Below are 27,961 nucleotides of genomic sequence, written 5' to 3'. Positions count from 1 at the left end.
ATTTCATGCCTCTATCTATTCTTTTGACCACATCTGAAAAGCATCAGATCTGAGAAGTGAGATATAATGACAATGTCATAATAGATTACAGATGGGAAAATGGGCTGATAATCAGCAGTGGTTTTGTTGGATACATCATCAGCATCCACCAAATACTTTCTTTCATGGTGTAGAACAGAAAAGAGATCACCTTGTGTATTACTTCCATCTCTATTCTACTGCTGTTATGGACATAAAAGGGTTAAGGCTGGAACAATCAAAGGCCACTCCCTTTGGAACTGTCCATGCTAATTACCCACAGTATTGTTGCCAGTGGCTCTGGAAAGTTCTACATCTTTTAATTGATTGATCGATAGTTATCATGTAGGGTATTATTATTAAGTCTGCTGCTGCCCTTTTACCCCCTTGCCTGTTGTCCATCTCTCTCTCTCTCTCTCCCTGCTTTTGTCTCCTTTTTGTCTTGTCAGTTAACTTTTTTTTAATGTTCGCTGATGTTTACCAAGTTAAAAAAAAACCATTAAGCTATACTGTATTTTTGCTAACTGTACTGAGTAGCATGTCTGCTTGCTCCGATCAGGATAAAGGGACTGACTGGAGCATGCTGGGTGCACATGAAACTGGAAATTACCCACAGTAATTTCCCAATAAGTATATCCATCAGTAAAGGCATGCCAGACACTTAAGCTATTTCACTTTTGAATATCGCCCACCAGCCAACCTCTATGCACAATCCTTGCTTAATAAGAGGGTTTCATACAAGGCAGATATTTATTCCAAATGCTTCCACTTCCATTCATCTGCAGCTGAAAACTCTCAACTTGAGAAAATGACGAGAACGCCTATAAGTTCATCCAATTTAATCAACACTCTTCCACTGATCTCAGTCCCAAATAACTACTGGCTAGGACTGTTAGAAATTCTATAATCAGCACAGCTCCATTCCCTAGATCAATATTTAATTTCTTATTTCTATCTTCTCCTTTTTGTTTCCAATTAACCATCGCTCAGCAGCAAGTTGAAGAGAAGTGCCAGAATAAAGGCAAGGCAGAAACAAGAGCAGCTTTTTAGTTTCAGAGCCCATCCCCTCACCTTCCCTGCCTGAACTGCTAACCATTTGTGTGGGAAATGTCTTGGGGCTTTTGCCATGAATATTTGCAGCCAAACTACAGTTACCTTATGAGGATGGCAGCTCTAACCTACCAGATTTTCAACTACAGGTAGTCCTCGCTTATCAACCGTTCAAAGTTAATGACAGCACTGAAAAAAAGAGATTTACAACCAGTCCTCAAAGTTGCAGCCAATGATCATGATTCAGGCACTTGGCAACCAGTGCACATTTATGAGTCGCAACATCCCGCAGTCATGTGATCACCATTTGCGACTTTCACAGCCAGCTTTTGACAAGCAAAGTCAATGGGGAAGCCAGCAGGAAGTTGTATGTTGCAGTCATGTGATGCCACACTTAACAACCATGGGTGATTAGCTTAACAACCACAGCCAGATTGACAAACTGACATCATAAGTCAGGCGCAGTCACATGACATCTTACTTTACGACAGTTGCTGGTCCTAACTGCAGTTCATAAGCAAGGACTACTCGTATATCACTGACCTTTTATCTTAACATGTTTATTTTTGGGGAAAGGGATTTATTATAATTACTTTACTCCCTGGACCCATTTAGAAAGCACATGTGTGACAGCTTAGAAATCTTGGTAGGTATTGGGGTCTAGGTATAGGAAAGCAGGATCTTCATTTCCTGCTTTGGAAACTGCTAGACGTATTAGGTTATTAATAGGGAAGCAATAGGATTTGATCCTGAATCACATGAGAAGTTAATGTTGTGATGACACTCAAATTTGAAAATTGCAAGGAAGGTGTTTTCTTGAAACACTTCAGCTAAACAATGGGTGGATACTTTAAATCGCTTTATTTTTAATGGTCATTTTAAAGATTTTGAGAGGACTGTCTTTTCAGTTTGAGGTGCCTTCAATATACAATTTATACAACTAAATGAACAGCACGGCCCAGATACTTAGCAGCCTCTGAGGTACTGCAATTTTAGCTTCTTTAAGGGATGCTGCACTTGAACAGAAACTAACAATTCAATTTTACAACATACTAAAAAGTGAAATGAAACTTAATTGTATATTTGACCTGTGGAAGGAAGAACAGAAATACCCAGTTTTGGGAAATCAATGGATCCAGGTATTTTAAAAAGTGAAATACACTTTTTATGATTTAAAATGAAACTAATTCTCAGAAAATATTATGGTGGGTCTATTGAATCCCTTAAAAATGTTTAAAAGGGGATGGGTATTAGACTTATGCTGGTGATATAAGAAATTTGAAGTTTCTTAAAACACCTGATTTGGTCTTGTTCTATTACAGCTTTGTTTGGGTTTCAAATTAGCATGTATGCTACCATAATTTGGGGTAGAAGTATTGTATCTAAGGATTTCAATATGATATTAAATTTTATTCCTAAAATATGGCATTTCTTATCTTGTGAAGAGGTCTGGCTTTATTGAGCTTGGGGTACAGCAAAGAAGATATTCCTAAGTAACTGGAAAGAAAGTTATTCTCTTGATTGGATGGATCCAGAATATGAGTATGATACTTATTTTTTAAAAGTCTTTGCACTCTAAAAATGAGAAAATAACACACTACGTTGCTATAGATTTAATGATAAGCTCAATAACTGAATTGATATATTTATACTTACATGGAACTTTCTTTTTTGTTACTTGTTTTTGTTGTTGTAATTGTTATGTTCAGTTCATTTAACCACTATAGCATATTGGGGGGGGGTGTCTTCACTGTATTATCACTAATCAATGTAGACTTTTTAAATTGTTAAATTTAAAAGTAAATATGGAAAGCATGCCATCATGACAAACATACACTTTCCTAGGATGCCATTTTCATGTCCTCACAACAATCCTGCAAGTTAATGTGGGCTGCGAGACAGTGATTGTCAAAGTTTCTGCTTATCTTTATTATCTTCCCCCTCACTTCTTCAAGGGGGGTGCGTGTCATCTTAAAGAGTGGTTTCCTTTTGGGTTAATATAGAATGTTAACCTGACCACATACGCTAACAATCTATTGTTCTTAAAAGGAATCCTTGTTAGCCAAACTGGTTTCCATACAATTATTTCCTCTAGGCAGCATTTCTTAAAGTGTGGTCAAAGGACCTCTGGGGGTCCCCCAAGACTCTCTCAGAGGTCCACAAAATCAAAATTTTTTGCAATATATTAAAGATATTTGCAAAAAATTTTAAAAATGTCATTCTTCTCATTTTTTTTATTTGTTAAAAAATAGGGTTTTTCATGAAAAATTATTTCATTTCTGTTAATATCTAATGGGTTTGATGTTGTTATTTTTACATGATTCAATAAATAAATATTCCACAAAGGCATAAATTTTAAATACAGTAAATATTGATAAATATAAACCATACAAATAAAAGCTGTTTTTGGGCCCATAATTTCTAAAAGCGAGAAGTCCTGTGAGCAAAAAGTTTAAGAAACACTCCTCTAGGGGCCCATCTATTGCCCAGTATTGTCAGGAACCTCCGGAGCAAGTATAGCTACTGCCACATTTTACCATTGCTATCCTGTCAGCACCAGAGATGGACCCTAAATGTATCAGAAGAAAAAGCATTAATGTCAAGAGGATAACAAAATGTACCATCCCTGTTTTTCTATGAAAGAAAGAAGGGGAATCCTCACATGACAATATAATGTGGCACTAAGCATGGCTTTGAAAACTCTTTTCCTCATTTCAGTACTTGACCAGACATTATGCACTGTGTCACAGGGGTTTATACAGTAAAATTATATGTCACTTCTGATAAGACTGAAATAATGTGATATGAAACACAAGAGCAGGATGTGGCAAATTGTAAATATATTCAAATAATATTTCCTATGGAGAAGGAAATTCATTGTTTCAATAGTTTTTCCCTTTTCATAAACAATTAAAATTATAGCATTATGTTTATATTTTGTAAGCCAACATATTTAATATTTAAGCAAGTTTCCTTCCTCCCTCCCTCCCTATTACATACAACTCTTACCAACCTATGGATTCCTACTTTCATACATACCTACCTAATACAACCCAAATGACACCAATTCATTCTTTCTGACATACATTTTTGACCTTTCATTCAAAATCTATATCTACATCTACAGTACATCTTTATTTTCCTGCAGATATTCATGGAGGGAGCCATGGAGATGACCTTGGATAAATTATCCAGAAATCATTAAGACAAAGACAGGTATGTAAGTGCTTTGAGCCCAGGGTGAAAGGAAAGAGTTAGAAAGAGACTCAGACTGGCTCTCTCCTGACTCCCTGGAGGGAAGGGAGGGAGGGAAAGGAAAATGCAGTAAGACTTGCAAAATTTTGTTATTATAGCCTTTAGCAATCTTATCATGGAATCTGTTTCTTGTCCTGGACAACCTTGTAGGGCTGACAATTCATCAGTTCCATTCCACAACATTAGGCCACTTAGGTCATTCGCATTTATAACATTTTTCCCCTTTATCTAAGTTTCACAGAAAGAAAACACATTAATTTTTCTTTCTTTCATTTTATTTGTTAATTTATGCTTATTTCTGCTTAAATCCACTTACATTCCAAGCTGAAATTTCCATAAGCCATGGTCATCACCAGATATTGACCACTACCACCCATCGTGACTTCCATCAATTAAAGTTTTCACATGCTTTTTAGTAAGCTAGTGAAAGTGCAAACTAGGTTACCTGTCTTAGTTATTCCCTTGCCATATGCAGTATTTCCTGCTAACTGTAAGAACAATGGCAATACGTTTTGATACACTTTCGCCAGTATATTACGAACACAACCAAAGCCCTATTTTACCCAAGCATACTTGGGTAAAAAGTCACTTTGTGTGAGATGGTGGCCATATAAATTAGACAGACAGACAAACCAACAAATAAATCCCTATGTTAGTCTATGCTCTCTAATCTAGAATTATCTTCCAAGCCAAAAGACCACTGCCTGCATCCCACCAACTGGGAGATATATGCAGTGTACTGACATACACTCAAGTTTCAGATATTCAACATTTCACAAAATGCGTACTGTACTGGCTCACTGCATTCTGAAGATATTCTTCCTCATGGACAATTAGATGCATAATATTGTGTCTTCAGCCATGCACACTGAACAAAGCATGAGATACAATGTGCCACCCCACCCAACCCCAGTATTGACATTTTCCTTTCATTTTTTTCTATCTAGAACTTTACCAATAAGAGTCAATCAAGTGGGTTGGAATAATGTTTGATAGCTCTTCAATATAGAGGACAGGACAGGACAAAAGCCTGCTCTCCTGCTGCTTCTAAATGTCCTGGCCTGGGAGAGATCCTATCAGTCATGCTATCTTCATTACATTGCTGCCTGACAGCATTCGGAATGAACTGTTTGCCTCTGGGTGGTGTGGGAGACTGGATTTTATCTGTCATGCATAAATGCAACTTATCTGCCCTGAACCCCGGGGATAGTACAAGCAGTAAATCAATAAATATGTAAATGACTATAATTGGATGGGGAAGGGGGAATAATACTCCTACAGAGAAGGAAATCAACAGGATGAGCTGATGTCTTAACACCAAAACCTGAGCTAACGTAAGAGCTTAGGACTGCATTAACTTGAAAAATGGAGAAAGGCATTTTTAAATTCCTTGGCACCTGCAAAAAATTGACTGGCATTTTTGTGCAATCAGAAAATCTGCATCTTTGCCAACTCTGATTAATTCTTCACATTCAGAGCATGGCCCCTTGACACCTCTGGAGAACATGGTTTAACTTGCCATCCCATTTAAGCTTCTACCACACTGTAGCAATCACAAAAAGGCTGCATTAGAAAGCCACTATATTTTTATCTGTAATATTCCCCATCATGCAGAACTCTCATATGCATCATCCTAATGTGTTGGTGTTTGATAGCTTGTCAAAGGAGAAAATATTAGAAAAGGGTTGTGCGGTACAATAGAATGGATCTTAATTCTATGGGGGAGGAATGACATTAAATCTTTTCTCTCTCATAAAGGTCAAGATCCTAAAAATAAAATAATAAATAAATAAAATAAAATGTTCAAATCCTTTCTGGTAAATATTTTCTTGGTGTGCTGGTTTTCCTATTTTAAAAAGTGCTAAAGAAAAAAATGGAAATATGTATTTCAACACAAGCATTTATGCTACTTGAATGCCTTTGGCTCTGATACTTACAAGAGTCTGAATACAAGACTTAAAACACACACACATAATACACAATACACAATATGCTAAGCCGCCACTTATGTATGAAGAATCACAGGCCTGATTTCTCAAGCACAAAAACAGGAGACTCTAATGAAGCCTTTTATTGAAATGGTAGACTGAAACCAAAGGATGCCTAAGAAAGATCAGGGCAAAGTCAAGTTTAAAAGTGGAGACTTCTGGACTCACCATTTAGTCTTCTTGCAACTTTCTCCATCCCCCAAATTCACTTCTTGAACTTCTTTAACATCACCTCTAAGTGACATGTGCCATTTAAAAATTCCACTTTTAAGTGACACATGCCATCCATTTTGCCTTCCAGGATGGTCAAACCATCATTCTTCATGTAAGTTATATAAAATACATCCATACAATTTTGGGACCTATGAGCAAACACCCTGTTCTCCTTCAAGTCATTTATAGCCTCACTCATTGCATGAAAGTGATTCTCTTCTACCACATGGCTCTAAAAGATTTTCTGTTTAAAATATGGGATTTAAAGTAGGTTATTTTCAAGGTGGTTTGGCTCCCATAGCTGTTCTGGGGAGACTGTTTCAGAGAGTTAACATTTCCAATAATAAGGACACTTCCCTATTTCCAGCAGCCATAATGGGTCAAGACTACATTTAATGGCCTTTTGTCTGTATATACACAATTTGTCTATTCTAAATTCCTTTGCTTCCATTGATGAATCTGCAGATCCGTGCACAACCTATCACATATGTCCCCTTTTCTTCTAAACTATGCTTCTCCAGCTACTATTCAAAACTGGCTAAACTGCAGCAATTAAAAACAATGCTTATTCTCATCTTCCCATGTCAAGGCCATAGTAGAGTCATTGCTTAAACTTATTACAAACATTTCAATTAAACCTTGAGGAACTGCTTTCCCAAGACACTTAATTAACAACTTACCTCCTCCTACTTATATGCTGAGTGATTTCAACTTAATACACTCCCAGGAATTAAAATAATATATATTTATGGGGGTAAAATACTTTCCATCAAAACGTTCAGTAATAAAATATGCATATATGGGTATTTTCCTTTTTTTTTTTTAACAAACCTAGCTAAATTCTAATTCAAATGAAATACTAGCTAAAAAAGATATAACACAGCATGCAAGTTAAGCAAGGCCTAGTTGATACAAACAGCAGCTCACCTGAGAAAATCAACTGTCTTTCACAGCACATCTAATCAGCCTGGATATGACTATGTAATTCCCTCCATTTAGGAACTTCTCACAATCTGAGCCTGCAGTCAGATTTTTTTTACGATAAAACATAATGGAATAGACCAGATTTCCTCCTCGTGTGCTGAGACTCCAGCTTCCAGAACCCTTAGGCACTTTGACTGATGGAGAAGCTATTATGGAAGAAGCTTAAGGAATTCCTTCTCTGTACCTTTTGGTCCAAAATAAATAGGGAAGATGTCACTCTGCCCTAGTATAAAAAGAACATGGATTTATTTGTTCAGAAATAAATGACTTTAAGCCTTCATGTCCTCCTAATTAACTAAGTAAAGACTTTATTAATTCTACAGAATTAAAGTTGCTTGACATATTCCCTAAACAACTCATGAAATTGTGTACAAACATTTTGATCACTAAACTAACTATCCAACAGTTAAAGGCAGGTACTGAAATTTGGTAACCATTTCTTAGCTTGACTGATTTCTTTTTACTAGAATGCCTTCATTTGTACAAAAGTTGTTCTGGATAGAAATACTGCATACTTAGAATATTCATATTTCTCAAAAATAAAGGGTGTGTGCATGTGTATTTTACATATACCCCCATGCACATATCCCCAAGTTTCTTTCTTTGTTTCTTAATTTTTTTAAAGGTTTTGTTTCAATTAAAAAGCAATTAAAACAAATATTATCCACCTAGCTGTTCTTGAGGACGAGGAGTTATTTTCTAAGTATTCTGAAAATGAAGGGCATGGTAATATTTTGCAGCTATTTGTAATGTTGAGAGAGGTGGACATCAACACAAAAACAAATGAGTTTTTAAATTATTAGTTGTTGGTTTTTTTGGGCAAGCATTAGAGTACACCCAAAATCATTAAGCATGGTTCTAAAAAAATGCCCACAAGACTCTAGTTGTTCCCTCACTATTGTGGCCTTCATGAATAAAAGGAAATTTCAAATTGTTATTTTTACAAGGATAATTGGAGCCCTAAGAATCTTTTCAACAGAGCCAAAGGAAGGCAAAACTGAAATAAGAGGGCATTCTCCCCACTTGGGGCCACTGAAATAGCATGGTCTGTCTCCACTGCCGCCTCCTACAATAGATTATCCTTCAGAGCATGTCTCAAATGAACCAAATAGATATTTTCAATGATTGCTAAGAAAATGCACTAAGGAGTTCTGCTCCAGCCATAAGAAACCACCCTATTCTTGCTGGCATCAACTCCTTTTTCATGATGGCTGTTACTCTGCCACCTTCCCCATACTGAGTTTTCCAGGAAAAGGATTTGGGATGGAAACACAATCAGGATGAAGGGGTAGAGCTGTTACATTCTGATGCTGCTTCCATCATTCTGAAGCAAGACATGGGGTGGACGTACTTAAGCACCACTACTCTGAATTCTCAAGTCCTACATCTCACTTATCACAACAACTGAAATGTCAGTTTTAGTTTCACAGGAAAATCCCACATGCATGCTGAAAGACAGCAAGAGGATGTTATTTGGATCTGAAACATAAAAAGGAAGAAGGAAGGAAGGAATCCAAAAGCAGGAATTTGGAACTGAACTGCTGAGGAAGAAACGGGAAAAAACAGGAATGGGAGCCAGGTAAGCAGGGAATGTAGGAAGTTCTGAAGAACATCTATTGCTGCACAATTGTTTTCCTGTACTAGTGCTAGAAGGTAAATTTTAAGCAACAGAAAGGCTGTGAACAGTTTTTTACTTTGATTTTATGAACTTAGTTATTTCTTAAATGGGAGGGATCTGAATTCAGAAACTTGGTATAACTCTAAAGAAGGGGTTATTTGTTTGTTACAGTATAGATGGCCACCCATCTCATCATGATGACTCAGTTTATATGGCTGTCCATCTGATTGGGATGACATATTAAGCACCACAATAATAAATACACAATCATCAGCCAAGGTAGAACCACAAACACCCATCAACTTAACCATCCCATGCGTTCTGCCACACGTTCCAACCCCCCATTACCTTTTTGTGTCACGGACCCCTTTGAGTGTCTGATGAAACCAGTAGACCCCTTTTCAGAAAAATGTATTTAAATACATGAAATTAAATACATAGATAAAGACTGTATTATAAAGGAAACCAATTAGGCTCAAATATAATCAAAATATTAAAAATAACAAATACATAGTATTTGATTAATCCCTTTAATCAAGTAATAAGGCAATACCTTATTTGGGATATAATAATTTTAAATAGTGAGATTTATTGAAGTTAACAAACATTTTTGGAGTCTATAGGCCATAAATTATTTTGTTGCCTCTACATTTCACTTAGAGGTTAGTGAAAATAAAATTGCAATTTTTTTTCATTCAAGTTCACAGACCTCCTGAAAACTATTCACAGACCTCTGCTCTAAAGGAAAAGGATCAGTGCAAAAATATTACTCACATCCAGGAAGTCACATATGATTGACACCCCCCCCCCACACACACAAACAAAAGTGTAAAGTCAGAGAGCAATGAGTTATTTGGCAAACTATTATAAAGCAAGTGTAACATGAGACTTCTTTAACACTGCAACTTATCAGCCTGCTGATTAATTTTGCTATAATTATGGCCCTACAGAGGCAGCTCTATACAAAATGAAGTTACCTAAAGAATAGAAATATTCCTCACAGATCTTTAATATAAAGGTATTTGAATCTGGGAATAATCAAGGAAATTCCTATTTTTAAAGCCTGGCAGTCTTCTGGTTTCCCAAGAAAACCACATGAATTAGTAAATAATATTTTCATGATCATTATCTGGGCAAATAATAAATGAATACATAATTGTTGCAGAAGAAATAAGGTAAATTATTCTCTCATTAGTTTCACAAAATAAATTATTTCCTTTAGATTAACTTGGGGTTTTTTTTTTTTTGTTTTATTTATTTAGGTTACACTTTGTAACAATAGCTCAGAAATATTTTTCATTAAATAATTTCATAATAATTCATAAACAGTGTTTAATGAATTAATCAATCAAATCTCCATTAGGTTAATTCTTGTATATCCCAGATTTGTCACATCAGAATACAGACTCTAGGAGAAAGGCATATTGCCTAATTAAATTAACTGTATCACAAGTAAACTATGTTTTTGATCAAGAGAATAGAATTTACTTCTAAGTCTTTGCTAAGAATTTGCTTATTTCATGGTGGCTATCCTTTCAGAGGTTAACAAATTTAATCTTACAAGCTTTCTGGATGTGAGGTGAATTGTTTCAGTCAAGACAATGACTATGCCTTGACCTCATTTTTCCAATGGAAAAGCAGGTTCACAATGATGTATTGATGTAACTATATAGCAACTGTAATAAGAAAGAGTTATGAAGACACCATTTTTCATTCATTCCATCCACTGTGGATAAAGACCACAAACTGTATCAAAGTTGTTTTCAACTGACTGTTAGATAATTGGTGTTTAATCCCACTTTAGGCAACGATGGCTTTGCAATTTGTAAACTTTAATATGGTCTTAGACCATGTAGAAGTATGCATATATACATAAAGTTCTCCACAGATCATAAAAATAACAATTAAAAGAGGTTAAAAGAGTTAAAAAGAAAAAAAAAGGAGGGAGTAGATAAAATGTTGAGGGTACCAAAGAAATGAAGCTTTATTAGACAATATTTGTTGGCAGCAAGGCAAAACATTTGGCTGCATTATAGTGATCTTATGATCTTCTAGGAGGTAGGTGATATACCAGTGATCATTTCTCCCTGGGAGTTCTTTGCAAGTTTCTTTTGTGTAACAAATTTTGTTTCAAGCTAATCAATAAAACTTTTAGTTTAACAGGATATTAAAATCTTTTAGAAAACATAGTGACCATATTGATATGCAAGTAATAGCATGCCTGGTTCAAGTTGGATTTAAATAGAGAAACCTAATTTTAGGCCTTGGTGACATGCTCATATAGGACTGCTAACCAAAACTGACTCCAGAAGGTTGAAATGTAAACAGCAAGAAGAAGAAAGAGACTTCCTCTGGTTAACAGATACATATCTGCCCAGAATGGCTGGATGACCCAAGTTTTAAGAGGAACTGGACAGAGAACTGTTCAAATCCATGATGCTTAAGTCAAATCACAATATCTATCTGCCAAGTACTGACATTGTGGGCAATTCTGCACCACTACTATTTCCACCCAATCCTTCAAAAGCAATTTGAAGCTGACCTGCTGTCTTCTTCTATGTTATGGACTTCAAAATGATAAGCTCTGCATCAGACAGTCAATTCCTCTAGTTATCCAGTAGGAAAGTGCAAAAAATGACATTCAATTAATGCCCTGTTCACCTCATCCATATCATATGAATTTACCTATTGATTTCCCTCTCCAAAAAATAAGTGGTTGCTATTTATAAAGGGATACACAAAGCCACCTTGCTAAGAAGGATAAGATATAAAGCTACCAAGGCACTATAGGAGCTAAAGTTCTGGAGGGGCTTAGAAAGCCGGGGTTAAGCCAAGGAATCAAAGATAGTGTGAGCTTCAGGGCTGCAAATGGCAACCACTGCCCACTGTGTGATGTTGGATATACCACAGCTGAGCCCAAGTAAATAGGCTCACATAAATCTGGAACTGATTTTGGAGTGGTGCTCAAAGCAGAGAAGAAAGACAAGTTTTCTTTCTGCCTCCACAAGTAATTACAACATGGGCTAACTTAAAATTACCACAGTGTTTAAGATTTTTTAAAAAATCAATCTCCATTCTCTTTCTGATGTGTGGATGCTTTCCTTGGTACAACTCTGCTTAAATACCTGGAATCTACAATAAAATACTTGGGAGAAGGGGGAAGAGTGCTGTTCTCAGAAATTAGAAATGACCATTTATTTATTTTATTTATCAAATTTATATGGCTGCCCATCTCACAACTCTGGGAAGCATACAGCAATTAATTTAATACAGAAAAACAATCATTATTTAAAAAAATATAACACAGTCATTATTAAAAAAATATTCTTCCTAAAAATCAGTTTTTTAGAAACCATTTGCAGAAAAGTGACGGATCATATCTTGGAAAAGTTAAGAAGCACAAGTGGATATCAGCATAATAAAAGCAAGCATAAACATAGATCTGTTGTGATGTTATACATTAAATGCCTTCCCATATCTGTCCACAAGAGTTTTTAGGCTTTTAATATGCATTGAATTTCACAGTGAACAGCTTTAATTTAATGACTCAGTGTTTGGTATGTCAGAAGTCCAGTATTCCCTCATGCTGTGTATATGTATTACTCATATTGTGTTTGAAGATTTCTTAGGATCAGGGTATCAGTCAAAGAAAAAGCATGGGTATAAGATCAGAGAGGCAATAGGCATCCCCTTCTGCTGGAAAATAAGGATCTTTTTCTACCCTTAAGCAGCTTACTCAATTTGGCATTAGCAAACCAAAATAAATATGGATGCTAAAATAAGGGCACCAAGTACACTGGACAATTCTGAAAATCTACTTTTGCTAGCTGCACCCATCAAAAGTCTTAGTACAAATGCTCATAGAGATATATGGGGAAAAGAAACACAATCAAACTATCAGGAGTCTGGTAGCGCCTTTTCCAACTAACAACTTTTATTAAAACCCTTTTAATAAAATTTATTAGTCAGAAAAGGTGCTACTCAAATTAATGGAAAAATAATGTTTTCAGGGGCAGTTTGGAGTTCTGAAAAAATCCAACCTTTCAATTTGCCTTCCATCTCAAATATCCCTGATTTGGAATGAATGTGACAGAGTTCCTTTTCCTTTTAAGGGATGTAAAGTCATAAGGGAATAGAGAAAAGTGTTAATTGTATGGAAAGAAAACAGGACATCCCTAACTTGAACATTCTGAAAGTTAGTGCTACTAAATTTTGAAAAATAAAGAAACAATGTTTCGACTGCAACAAACATATATATAAAAGGTATTTCCATACAGGGGACTATTAACCAGCTTTAGTTTCCAAACAAAAACATACGTCAGGAAGTCAAAATTGGTTATTATGTTATTTGTGAAATGACCCTTAATGATCCAACAAATGTACATTGCTGTAGTCCTATATGTTTCCATGTTATTGGTGCCAATTATGAAGAAGAGTGTTCAGTCATGATGTGGTGTGGAGAAGACTTCCATTGACTGACACAACTAATCTAATTTTAAGTCCTGAATCTAAGCCAAAATATAGAAGACAAGCACATTAAGCTACTGACCCACTAGATTCCTTGGTTCTATTCAGTTATGATAATCAACAACTATAAATCATCTCTGCTGAAGGATGGTTATGAGTGGTGTGGCTTGTGGTTGATACCCAACCCAAGTTTCCCAAGCACAGCTTATGTGCAGGAAAACAGACAACTAGAAGGCTTTAAAAGCATTAATATCGTCATCAAAACAGCAGCAAATGCTAAGTAAATCACTCAGAGCATCCACTGTTGATTCACTCTAATGTATAGAATACATTTATTGGGTCATTTGAGCTGCATGAGGTATAAAACTCCTAGTGGAAATCATCAAATTCTCACTGCCTCCTTTTAGAACACACAATAAAGTGCTAGCTTTTGAAAAATATGCTCTTATGCAATCAGAAACAACACTTTCTATTATATCACAAGCAAAATTGGGAGACACCAACAGTGGTTAGGAAACTAAGCAAGACAGAGACAGACAGACAGACAAGGAAGCTCATAACATGAATATTCTATCTGGCAAAACCAGTGATAAGTCTTGTAATTTTTTTCTGAGAATTTTTCAGTGCTTTGTTTTTTGCAGAAAATTGTCCCTCCCACATCACTAATAATGCAAATCTTCTTATGTAAACTTCAATAATTAACATACGGTAATGTACATTAACATACTTAAACTAAAGACTATCCTATGTAAATTACTACATGCAATTTTGCATAGGGAATTTTTCCAGAAAATTTTCCAGTTCAAAATTTTCTGGGAAACCTACATCACTGGGTCCTAAAGCTGTGTAATTAATCAGTCTGAAGATTCAATTTAAATGTGATTCAGCTGCATCCCCAACTTGATTTAGTTGCTTCTGATTTTATTTGGATGCTTCAGATACTTCTGAATTGATTCCAAAATTTCAACACATCTGGAGAAAAAAAATCTGAATCAAGTCAACCCAATCAACAATTTGATTCAAATATCCAAATTGAATCAGACTGATTATCTGATTTGTTTAATTGAATCAAATGGATTTTCCAATCACACTGACAGTGTACTGTAACTTTGATATTGGCAGTTTCACACAGATCTACTGGACCTATTTCACCAGACCCATGGTATTCAAATTGTGTTCCCTGGAACCCTAGGGTTCTGTGAAAATCATCCAGTGGTTGAACATGACCATTTCTCTTTACATTGTATGAAATGTATTATTGCAACATTAATTGTAACGTTTGGTTCCAATAAAATGCATTACATAAAACTTATTTATTAAAGGGAAAAATCCACACTGATTTTTCAATTGAGAAGGGTTCCTCGGTTATCTCAAATTTGAAGACCACTGTACTAAACTGTTTTAGGCATCGCATTTTCAGTTATCTAACTAAAATATGAAGCTGACTTGCATTTCAGGACTATTATCATGAGGCACATGCGAAATGTCTCAACACTCCAAAGCGCTACATGATTATAATTAAGTATAACTGTAAGTTCAATACAATTAAATATATCACACTAGCTTAATTGATGGAACTGCACAATCTGCATATTTTTGGATGAGAAGAACAGGAAATTACAACTGAAGACGAGGCATGAGACTGGTGGGTATATGTCCTTCAGTCCTTAGAAAACTAAGATCATTATAGGAAAGGATTATATAACAGGAACAGCTATGTACAAAATCTGAACCAATAATTAAATATTCAACACTCAACTCGCTATTACAATATCTAGGCCAAGTTACGGGATATATCTTTTATACAGATCTTATCACCCTGGATCTGTAAATTAATAATATCAGGTAAGTTCAAGAATACTAGAAGGGAGTAGCATCTATTGCTGGAGTAGTAAATTAAGTCCGGAATTAAAGACAACTGCAGTCATACTGGAATTAAAGAGGCAACTGCAATCATACAGAATACCTACAGGACTAAGGGAAGAGTAAGCCAACCCAGAAAAAGAATCTTTGGGGCTTCTGTTAGCAATGGAAAGGCGAATCTTTCCAGACAACCCCTCCTGAACATAACAATAATTCTACATCAACATGAACAAGATTACAGCTCTTTTTGAGCTTTAATTACAATAGAGAACTTGGGCAGAGTTGCCATTTAATAGCCCTAGTTTACATTATCTAGCTCCCCTCTATTCCCACACATAGGCAGCTATTATCCATGACAGATTTTTGCTTTACTTCTAAATAAATATTTTTCAGTGCAAGAGTTTTTAAAAACAACTAACCAGATAAAACAGTCATTCAAGTAAGAAATACAAAAAGCATCATTAGAACAAACATTAAATCAAAAAGGAATACATCAATCCCAAATCAAATATCATACAGTCTAAATAACTTCTGAAATATAAACCATGCCTGATCACCAAGTACAAAGCCAGTGTGGTCGGAATATCAGATTAGAACCGGTGATTCAGAACTTAAACAAAACAACAAACACATAACAATGGTAACAACAATGGGGGAAAAAACCCCTAAAATTTACAGTGAATACTACACTTAGAGTAAACTGCTACAAGACCAATTCGTAATGGTATATTAGGCCGGTACTGATTACTAACACAGATAATTCATTAACTAAACATTGTTGGCTGGATTTTTTTCCCATATTTGCTGGCCCACAATTCTGAAAATGATTTGCAACAGAATGAAATAAATTCTAAAAGTTCATTCTCTTTTCAACCTGTTATTTTCCTATTGTTATTAAACCTCAGATTCCCCCCATGGTATACTAAACTGGCTTTGCATACAATATGATTACACCTGTTAGGATATTCTATGCTTCTCATTAAGGAATTAAATTGCAGGAGTATGCCTCAATGTCAAAAATAACCTTGGGTTTGAAAAATGCATCTAATACAGAATTCAATTCAACATGGAAACCATTCCTGGATTATAATTCCACATATGGGCTTGTATCACATCTGAAGTTTGGGTTTCTTCTAACATAAGATTTTAACACTTAACCTTTTTGTCTGACTTTAAAAAGTGCATCTTTTTTTTTTAGACTGAGCAAAAATTATTAAAATTTTTCAATTTGACTCATGATTTATATTATATTTGCATATTATCTTTAATTTAATAATGATCTGAAGTTTTACATTGACATAAGGTATTTCCGTAGAACTAAACCAATATTACCTTGAATTTTTATTTAATTTCATAATACTTTAAAATCTTTACTTTTTTTTTTTTTTGCTTTTCCTAGTTTTTTGTTTCTTGATTGTTTTTAAAAATTTAATCAAATACAATTTAAAAAGGAAAAAAAGAACTACTGAGACTGGGGTTCAAATTTCCCCACAGCCATGAAAGTTCACTAAGTGACATAAGACGGTTATTATCCCTTAAATTATCTAAGTATAAAATATATCCATCAAGCTTTTTGGATGAAAGAGGGAGAAAAGAGAGAAATGGAATGGAATAGGATGTGTGTGTGTGTGTAATAAAAGCAAGCAGAAGAAAACTCATGCTGGTCATTTCACCAAAAAAAAAAATCATTATGCCTCAAAAGTTTCTGCCTCTGGTACTTACTTTAAACAGTGAAGAAACATATTTATGTAAAGAGTGGGAATAAAATTCTTTAGCTGATTTGATCCCAAATTAGGATTAATTCTTCAGTTTCGGAAAAACAGGCTGGCATTTGGCAAGAAATAAATTGAAAAATTGCCTTTTAATGTATCTGCTACTTCATGAGATATAATTAAATGCTTAAAAGGTATGTATAGAATTGTCTAAAAAAATTCTTCTGATAAATACTTAATATTCATTATTTATAGTTAAACAGTTACAGATATTATACAGGTAAAACATGCCGGTGTAAATTTTCTGTATGCAATATGACAGACTAGAGAAATTGTGATAAAACTCCCTGAGTTATAGACAGTCTCCCGTCTGTACTTACTTGAACCCATTCCACTGAGTCCAAGTTATTTATTTCTTTTGTGCTTAATTAAGTTCTTCATAAACCAACCAACCGTAACAACAATAATGGAACGCAGAATTGGGGGAGGGGTTTACTTTTCGGTTAGGAAAATGACAAAAAAAGATACTGCGCAAAACGTCACTGTTTCAATAGGCAACTCAACTGCTTATATTTCTTTGAAAGGATTCCGTGGTACATGCACACTTCTGCTATTATGTTAAGGAGAGAGAGGAATCAAATTCTTGAAGTCAAATTTAATAAACCAGGAAATCTGATCCAAATACCACATAATAAATTAGTTAGAAGCCACTAAGAAAAAAGCCTACATCCCCATCTCCCTTAGTAATACATTTTAGTTTACCAAGGCAATGATAGCAAAATCAGCTACAATTATGTTAAATATTTATTGCTAAATCCATTAATATTTTCCCTAGGCACCAAAGCACTATGATATAACCTTCAGAGGGTAGTGAGGCACTCTGAAAACATAGCTTAGAGCTCCCTCTTCCTTTCACTGGAAAAAATTACTTTTTGCCCTATAAATTTCAGCTCCAAAGCTTTTTAATCATATGTTTAGAAATTTTGCATGTGCCAGAAACTGCTTCAAATAAGCAATCTTAAATCACTGCTAGATTACTGAGTAGTGAATGCCAATCAATCTGGAAAATTATTTCTGAATGTATTACAGCTACTCACAGTGCCATTTCAAACTGTTCAAGCCATTTCTTCTTCAAATCTTTGGTTTTGCAGTATAGTTCTAGGCCATTTTGTCCTTGGATGTGGATGAGGTAGAAACCATAAGACCACTGTTTAAACAGGAAGAAAATTCAGTAGTTAGCTTTTAAGAACCGAGAGACAACCAAGTTGTAAAACGCCTGGAGGACACCCATTTCTAATTTCCCAAAATTCCAGGGAATTGTAACAACAATAATCATTACAACATTCCAGAACACTTTTGAGCTTCCTAGAATCTTCATATATTTTTTAATCCCATTGGAAAAATTAGATAAACCAAGGCTGTAGGATGCACAACCGCACCACTTTAAACTTTTTAATGTTTCCCCATATTAAAAAGTTCCTGAGGAAAAAAAGAAAAGCAATTCATCAAGAAGATAAACATTTTTCCTTGATTCCCAGTTTCCTACACAGGGCTGTAGATAAATAAATCTAGAGAAGAGGGCTTACAGAACTTTTAAATATCACAAGTATCTAGGAATTTTAGCATTTTAGAGCAGAATATGTCATGGATTTACACACATTCTATATTTTTACCTTTTTATTCTCTTTGTCGGTGGTAGGGTTATTGTTTATTTTGTATTCCTGAAGATCAATTATATCCTTCATTTCATAATTATCACCTCTCCGTTTGCATACTATTACAGCCAAGTCAAACAAAAAGATATGCCTGGGGGAGAAATGAAAGTATAATAAGAACTAAGAATTCAAACTTGCGGTTAACAATGCTATCTGAGAAATATTTAAGTAGAGTTTATCTGGATTAAATTCTTAATAAACATTACAATGTCAAGTCAGATTGTGAAACTGAAATTTTCTCTCAAATTTTAAAATATGTATTCTGAACTGCAATTTTAGTTTTTCACTGCAGAGTTCTATGCAGCATACTTATAAATCTCATTCTATTCTACAATACTTTAGTCCCTATCAAGAGGAAGAGGAATAGATGAGGACTGGATTCTGTTTTAATTTAATTTGATTTGATTTAGGTGCCACCCAACACCAAACAACTCTTACAATGTAAAAAAAAAAAAAAGATAAAATAACAACAATTGAAAACAAAACTCATGAAGAGTTCTAGCCACTGTAGTCCAAAGGCCTGGGGGAACAGCCAGGTCTTCAAGGCTCCAGAACAGAGCCACCCGGATCTAGAGGGAACTTCATTCCAGAGGGTAACCACCATGACAAAGAAGGTGAACCTCAGGGTCCCAAAGGATGACACTGTTTAACTGAATGAATGCAAAGCACACCAGCACTGTCAGTTCATATTGGCCAGGCAGATACCATGGGAGACAGATACAGTGGGGCAAAAAAGTATTTAGTCAGCCACCAATTGTGCAAGTTCTCCCACTTAAAAAGATGAGAGAGGCCTGTAATTTTCATCATAGGTATACCTCAACTATGAGAGACAAAATGAGAAAAAAAATCCAGAAAATCACATTGTCTGATTTTTAAAGAATTTATTTGCAAATCATGGTGGAAAATAAGTATTTGGTCACCTACAAACAAGCAAGATGTCTGGCTCTCACAGACCTGTAACTACTTCTTTAAGAGGCTCCTCTGTCCTCCACTCATTACCTGTAGTAATGGCACCTGTTTGACCTTGTTATCAGTATAAAAGACACCTGTCCACAACCTCAAACAGTCACACTCCAAACTCTACTATGGCCAAGACCAAAGAGCTGTTGAAGGACACCAGAAACAAAATTGTAGACCTGCACCAGGCTGGGAAAACTGTATCTGCAATAGGCAAGCAGCTTGGTGTGAAGAAATCAACTGTGGGAGCAATAATTAGAAAATGGAAGACATACAAGACCACTGATAATCTCCCTTGATCTGGGGCTCCATGTAAGATCTCACCCTGTGGGGTCAAAATGATCACAAGAACAGTGAGCAAAAATCCCAGAACCACACAGGGGGACCTAGTGAATGACCTGCAGAGAGCTGGGACCAAAGTAACAAAGGCTACCATCAAACACACTATGCCGCCAGGGACTCAAATTGTGCAGTGCCAGACGTGTCCCCCTGCTTAAGCCAGTACATGTCCGGGCCCATCTGAAGTTTGCTAGAGAGCATTTGGATGATCCAGAAGAGGATTGGGAGAATGTCATATGGTCAGATGAAACCAAAGTAGAATGTTTTGGTCTAAACTCAACTCGTTGTGTTTGGAGGAGAGAGAATGCTGAGTTGCATCCAAAGAACACCATACCTACTGTGAAGCATGGGGGTGGAAACATCATGCTTTGGGGCTGTTTTTCTGCAAAGGGACCAGGACGACTGATCCGTGTAAAGGAAAGAATGAATGGGGCCATGTATCGTGAGATTTTGAGTGAACACCTCCTTCCATCAGCAAGGGCACTGAAGCTGAAATGTGGCTGGGTCTTTTAGCATGACAATGATCCCAAACACACCGCCCGGGCAACAAAGGAGTGGCTTCGTAAGAAGCATTTCAAGGTCCTGGAGTGGCCTAGCCAGTCTCCAGATCTCAACCCCATGGAAAACCTTTGGAAGGAGTTGAAAGTCCGTGTTGCCCAGCGACAGCCCCAAAACATCACTGCTCTAGAGGAGATCTGCATGGAGGAATGGGCCAAAATACCAGCAACAGTGTGTGAAAACCTTGTGAAGACTTACAGAAAACGTTTGACCTCTGTCATTGCCAACAAAGGATATATAACAAAGTATTGAGATGAACTTTTGATATTGACCAAATACTTATTTTCCACCATGATTTGCAAATAAATTCTTTAAAAATCAGACAATGTGACTTTCTGGATTTTTTCCCCCATTTTGTCTCTCATAGTTGAGGTATACCTATGATGAAAATTACAGGCCTCTCTCATCTTTTTAAGTGGGAGAACTTGCACAATTGGTGGCTGACTAAATACTTTTTTGCCCCACTGTACCATGGGAGACAGGTTATCTTCCCAAATAACCAGGCCTCATGCCATGAAGGACTTTATAGGTCATAGCCAACACCTTGAATTGTACATAGAAGCAGACGAGTATCCAGAGACTTCACAGAACTGAGGTGTCACATGGGTACACTGAGGCATGCCCATCACTGCCCACACCAATGGATTCTGGACCAGCTGAAGCTTCCCAAGTGGTGTTCAAGGGCAGCCCCATGTAGAGTGCATTGCAATAATTAAACTATGAGATGACTAGAGCATGAGCAACTGTCTAAAAGGCCTCCCGATCCAGGAATGGGTACAACTGGTGCACAGGATGAAGCTGTGCAAAGACCTTCTAAGCACAGCTGCCATCTGCTCATCAAGCAGGAGCTGTGAGTCCAAGAACACCCCCAGATTGCACACCACCCTTGAGCGGGTTAGTGCAACCCCACCCAAGATCAAAGTTGGAAAGTCTGCAAAATTCTGAAGGTCCCAACAACTACAGCCACTCAGTCTTGGAAGGACTGAAGACAGTTCCACTCCATCCAGGCCTTGAGCGGGTTAGTACAACCCCACCCAAGATCAAAGTTGGAAAGTCTGCAAAATTCTGAAGGTCCCAACAACTACAGCCACTCAGTCTTGGAAGGACTGAAGACAGTTCCACTCCATCCAGGCCTTCACAGCCTCCAGGCAGTTTGACAGCCTTTGACAGTTTTAATATTTTTATTTTTCTTATGTCTTTCTCTGGGATTCTGCTTTGTTTTAATGGTTGGTAGCTTTGATTTTGTGCCGTTCTAGAATTCTTTTTCTCATCCGAAAAGAAATATAGTGATCTGAGTGGGAGATAGGACATTTACTTTCTTCTTGTGGTCAGATCACTGCATTCAGTGGCATTACCCCTGTGCAACTAGTGAACAGCAGGTATTGTACCATTTCAGAAGTAGTGATCTAGGATCATTGTAAATAGTACATCAAAAAACAAACTGAAGCTCTTCTCACCTATCTTGCCTTGCTCGTTTGTCCAGGGTCGTTATCTTTATTTCACCATCACCCTGTGGTCTTCCATAGAGTAAAAGGGATTGATTCTGAAAAAGTAAAAATTACATTAATTACTTAAATGATATCCGACTATGTACTGGAGGAAAACGCTGCATTCAAAATTCTGAAAAACAGTTGGATATAAGGCAGATGGCAAATAAAAATACAAAACTAGCAGCAGGGCCAGTAACATCTCTGACCTACTCTGCAAGGGGTGTTCAAAATGTTTCAACCTCAAAGCACTTGCTTCAAGTGGTTGCAGTTCAAGGTTGGTCATCTGAAACATTCTAGTGTTGCATCTGTTCAGAACACTGCAATTGCATCCTTGTGTTGAGGGTTGCAATTAGCTTTTTCTCAACTTTTCTAGCCCACAGGCACAGATCATGAACCTACTGCTATTGGCTTAGGCAGGGTGGGGTGATCTGAACGGCAGTGGAGTGCTGAGGAACAGGTGTTTCAGAAGCACATGACTCATAGATCCAGAATGCTGCTGCTGAAGACGACGACTAGGGAGTCTGGTTATAGTCAGTGCCTGTGACTGTACTGGTATCGCCACACCTTCCGCTGGAGATGAGGAAATATATCAGGCTGTTTCTGAAGCAAGCTGCAAGCTGTCCTGTTTTAATAGGATTTTTCTTCTTGCTGTGTCTTGGTTTTAACTTTCCAGCTTTAAGCTGCAGTAAGGGGCACTGGTTACAGGGAAGAGGAAGGAAGAATTCCCCCTTCCTTGCCATTCCATTTCCCTTCATTTTATGTATTTATTTTGAAATATTTACAGCCTGTACACTCTCCAGACTGTAGAAGCAACATCACACAATAATAACCAAGTAAAATAACAAATGGATTAATGAAAAATATGCAGTAATTAACATAGTTGCACTGATAGAGAGGCACTTTTCCCCAGCTATCTCACTGATCTTAGTTAGCAAATTAACAGATGGGGGTAGGAGGGAAGGAATCTTGATGCTGAGTCTGTAGCTGGTGGTGGTAACCACAGTGGACATTCTGCAGGGAAGCACCATACATGAATCCTTAAAGTTTACATTTGAACCACCATGCTACGTACATTGCCTTCAACCATTGCAAGATACAGATTAGCATGGAGACATTCACTTAGCATCCCACAGCTTTGATGTTGCTTCAGCACTTGCTTAGGAATCATCCTAGTCTTTTCCCACTACTGATCCCTGCAGTAGGCAACCAAGGTCATCAGAGGAAGAGGATGTATTCCAAACACACCAGACCCCCTATGGAGTTTGGGGCAGGAAATAGCTTTGGATGGTGAAAGAACTTTCCATTTGGTGAAAGAGGTTAGATTCTAGCACCCCCTCCATTTAACTGTCCCTTTACATACCACCTTCAGCAGGGAGGTAGTACTCTCTATTAGCAATGCAGGAAGTAAGTCCTGGGACTATTAAAAGCAGCAGCCCCTGATTCAAACTTCACTTCTTCTCAGACTCACCTAGGTCACTCTCAGAGCCAGTCACTAACTCACCTCAGTGAGTCATACTGGGATGAGTCACTGCTTTATGTCACTTCAGAGTTGCACAATAAATGTAGCTCAACTGCATGGCTTCTGTGCAGTTGCCCAGGTTCTCTGGAATGATCCCCCCAATATATGACAGGCCCCAACTCTGCTCTCCTTTAGGAGAGCCTTTATGACCTGGCTTTTCCCCAGATGTTAGGGGCCAGTTGAGTGGAGTCCCTTTCTGATGGTTTAGTTACGGTACTTGGTTGCCATTTTATATGTTGTATCTTTTATTTATATATGATTTAATGTTATATGTGGGGTGTTTATTTATTGTTTTTTGTTGTTGCTGTACACTACCCAGAGTCACATTGTTTGTTATAAATCTAGTTAATAAATAATAAATAAATGCACAGACTGGATGGAGTCCTGTTCCTCATCTGCCTGTCCCCACACCATCATCACCTGAGTGATGCAGCATCAGTTGCTTAAGAACAACTGGTCAATACCACATGGCTCATCAAATGAGCTACAGCCTCTCAAATCATCGTTCCACCTGAGCTGAAAAGGGATTCTGTCAACAATTCCCTCCCACATCCCATCCTCTCCCTTTACACATGGCCAGCGATCACGTTGCTGGGTCCTATTTGGCTATATCAAGCAAGCTTGCTGGCCATAAGATCATATACCAAACATAACATTTACTGCATTATCCACAAAGTGATAACACTCTTAAGAACAGACATAACCCAGGCAGAAAAAGAGGAACACTTACAGCTATAAGCAATGGATGAATACCTGATAGATCAGTCACTGCTGTTTTTACTGATTTGTTGCTAAGTTGGAATTTGCATGGGAAAGCAGTTTGTATAACTTTCCTTCATAGACAAATGTTGCTATTGCTCTTGAGGCTGAACGTGTGAAAACTGCAAATACAATAGTGGCTTGTTTTGTTGAGCTTTTCAGGGTACTCTAAGCATACTTCTATGCCTTGCTGACATTCCAGAATGCTTTTTCGCCAAGACTGACATTCTAGATTGTTTGGCGGGCTTTTGCTCTCCCTTTCTCTCCCTTTATTGTTTTAAAAAGGTTCTATTTAACTTTTCCAAACTCATCTCTGTCTGTGTCCATGCTTCTTGGCCTGATCAGAGCTTTTCAGAATGCATTTAAGTGGTCTGCTGAAGCGGTACTACTTTCTTATAATCATCAGCAAGCTCTTGTAATATTCATGTAAGAGTTCTTATATGCAACAGGTGGCAGCATTTAAAAATATTTTTTACAAGTTATTTAAGAACAAAACAAACCTGATAGGAATGGGGTCCCAGTAAGTAAATTAAACTGTCTCTGCTGCTTTTAGCTGGTTGGCTTCTGCTGACTAACTAGTAAAACCTGGCCAAGGAAGGTTGATGATCAAGTTTATCTCATTCAGAGTAATGTGTTGGCTAAACATCCCAGAGAGCTTATTTGAAGAAATTGAAAAGACTTCTATTGAGAATCCTAGACAGCTTTTCATACAGCAGATTCTGTGATACGTTATCTGTTATGTATCAATTATTAAGCAGCTGATTCTCTCCCCCCTCCTTTTCCTAAAAAGGTTTGGGTTGTTTTTTTTAATCCTATGACAGTATTAAAAAAAAAACCTGCCAAACTTTCTAAGAGTTGTCTAGCAGCAGCTAGAATGAACAGTCACCCCACCATTTTTGTGATTCCAGGGTGTAAAATAAGGCAGCAAGGGGATTGTTTCAAGTTCCCAATGCTTCTTATGGTCATAACCCTCAACCCATCTCAGGTTTTGTCTTGTCAAATGCAGCAAACCCAAAATGCTTCATGGCATTGTTTTGTTCTAAGCTGGAAGCAAAACACATTTTCCATGCCATGCACATCCTTATCCCCTACAACAGAACTAGCATGTAAGTTTATAAAGACATCAGGTTTGATCCTCTATGCTCAGCTTCTCATCCCACCACTTTTTCCTTCTGCCCAATATTGCCTCACACTTCTTCATCTAGGGAAAATTAGTAAAGATGTCAGAGATCTAACCTTTCTTCAGCCTGAGACAAAAAAAGAGTTCTAGGAAACAAGATATTCTTTATCTTCCTGATGCTCTCATAGTTTTTATGCTAGAGAACTAAAAAGCAACTGAAGAATACTCAGAGCTTTGTTTTTATGCCAGAGACTAGTCTTTATCTTAAGGAGCTGTGCCTTAGTTCTGTATTGTGGGACTTGGTAACTTCCATAGGAAATCCTGCTATTTGAAATAAAGAATAAATATAATTAAAATATATTTTAGTGGTCTATAGTAATAATTAAAGCAAAGCAAAATAAATATGGTCAGCTTTGTATGATAAGCCCAGACTTGAAAAGATAGCTCTTGATCATTTAGGCAAGCTGCCTCAGTTGGCAGTGGAGTAGAAGCAAGTAACCTCAATGTAGCTTTCAACTGTTAAGATTTTCTTAATCTATCCATAAATACTCAAACTTTTCATCTGACCATTCTGCAAAACATCCTTGCAAGATAAATTCTGGACAACAAACATCATACCAAGCCTTGGTTTGTTGACTATTGGATGAGTTCACAAATCATGCTAAGCCAAAACCAGTAAATCACATTAACACGCACCCTAATGTTTGCAAATTCAAACACTCTAATATTTTAACTCCATCAGACTCTTGTCTTTTTTTGATCCAAAGATTTGTCCCTTAGAGTTCCTGTTTATATTCTAACTCTTCTGCTATCCCCCTTCTACTCTCAATATTCCAGTTTTCCTGAATCTTTGTTCCAAATTTTTTCAGAATATATTGGCTCAGTTTTTTACCTACAACTGACTCTCCCTCTGAACTGGCTTACCTGTGCTCGACATTGACTTTAATCCTAACCCTGACAGAATTCTCACTTTCAGCTCTCTTGCTAGATGGACAGAAGAAGGAAAATAAAACTAAAAGTTTTTAAAAAGCAGCATCATATAAAGACCTACCAAATTTTCTATTGATGACTGAAATTGTTTAATTTCACGGAGGGTTTCATTATCTCGCTTCACTTCATTTACATATTGTGCCAAGTCCTAAAACACAGAAAGATAAAGAAATGTGAAGTATAACAATGATAGATTAAATTTTTACACTTGATTAAGGGCTAACAGCCATTCATGTCCAATTTTTCAACATTAGTCTATGATTTTAAAAAAGTCATTTATTTTTATATGAACCTTTCCCTAATATACAAATTTCTGTATAGAGTATACGAGCCAAATACAATATCACACATTTTAAAAAATGCAATCTAAAGGATAGGTGTATTTTAATTCTCAATTTAATTAAGGGAGCGTGACTTAGATCAGGTTGCTTAAAAAGATGGACTAATTCTTCCCTGTCCCCATGCTACAGCTGAAACAATTAAGTATCAGCATGTGCATATTGGACAAACTATGTTACACAAAGTAACCTTATTATCACCTTTACATCTGTTGGAAGCAGAAATGAGGTCATATTTGCTGGCCCAAGTCCTGAAATCTTTCAACACCATTGGAAAAGATTCAGTCTCTGCTGAATGTGCACAAACCTTATACTCATTTTGCACTGAAAAGACTACCTGATACATGATACAGAATGTGCAGTGTGCTATAGTCAATATGCATGTGATGTGCAGCAAGACTGTAGAGCCTTTTCCATTCAAAAGACAGAGTGAAAATAGCTTGACAAGTAATTAAATAATAATTAAAAATGGATCCGTGAATCCTGAAAGGAGCATCTCTCCTTTCACTTATAAGCATATGATGCCAGCGTACAGCAAGATAGAAACCAAGCAAGTTTCAAAATATTTAATTTTCAATTTCATTCTAGAAAAGATTCTTCTCATTTTATATTAGAGAGGGTATACTCAATCAATCACACTTACCTTCATTGCGTCAAGGGCCAACTTTAGATTTGCCTTCTCCGCTATGTCATTAGTATGTTTTACCAGCTCCTATATTACAGAATACCATAGTTATTATCAACCCATTATAATGGAGAGAAACTCAGAAGATTATGGATGCGCTAGAAATTTTAAAAAAGACTTTTAGCCAATTTTATATTTCAGGTTTTGCTATTGGGTTTCAGCTTTTCTATGTCAGCACAGCAAATATTTCAGAACATTGGTTAATTTCATCAAAATGTGTCATGATTCCAGATTAACAAGATCTAATTATTTCTAATTCAGCTTTTATTTAGATGCATATACTCTTTCCTCTACAAGGCACACAGTCTAAATGCCCAACCTCC

At 36.6% G+C, this 27,961-nt stretch overlaps 1 protein-coding gene across 1 annotated transcript in view; it reads right to left on the bottom strand.

Annotated features, from left to right (window-relative positions):
• The window catches only part of VAV3 (vav guanine nucleotide exchange factor 3), a 192,427-nt gene that overhangs the window by 77,288 nt on the left and 87,178 nt on the right, over positions 1 to 27,961 (bottom strand). The window contains exons 11-15 of the mRNA XM_088153533.1: positions 27,597 to 27,665; positions 26,677 to 26,763; positions 22,195 to 22,280; positions 18,842 to 18,974; positions 18,266 to 18,375 (exon numbers count right to left, since the gene is read on the bottom strand). Of these exons, the coding sequence (XP_088009659.1) occupies positions 18,266 to 18,375; positions 18,842 to 18,974; positions 22,195 to 22,280; positions 26,677 to 26,763; positions 27,597 to 27,665 (485 nt within the window). The remainder of the gene's footprint in view (positions 1 to 18,265; positions 18,376 to 18,841; positions 18,975 to 22,194; positions 22,281 to 26,676; positions 26,764 to 27,596; positions 27,666 to 27,961) is intronic.

The sequence above is a fragment of the Python bivittatus genome, unplaced genomic scaffold, assembly GCF_059951505.1.
Source record: "Python bivittatus isolate LINGU-HERP-01145 unplaced genomic scaffold, Pbiv_v1 ctg000700_np1212, whole genome shotgun sequence".
In the NCBI taxonomy this organism is placed as follows: domain Eukaryota; kingdom Metazoa; phylum Chordata; class Lepidosauria; order Squamata; family Pythonidae; genus Python; species Python bivittatus.
Note: the sequence above shows the minus strand (reverse complement) of the source record. Positions and strands in the feature narration are given on the sequence as shown.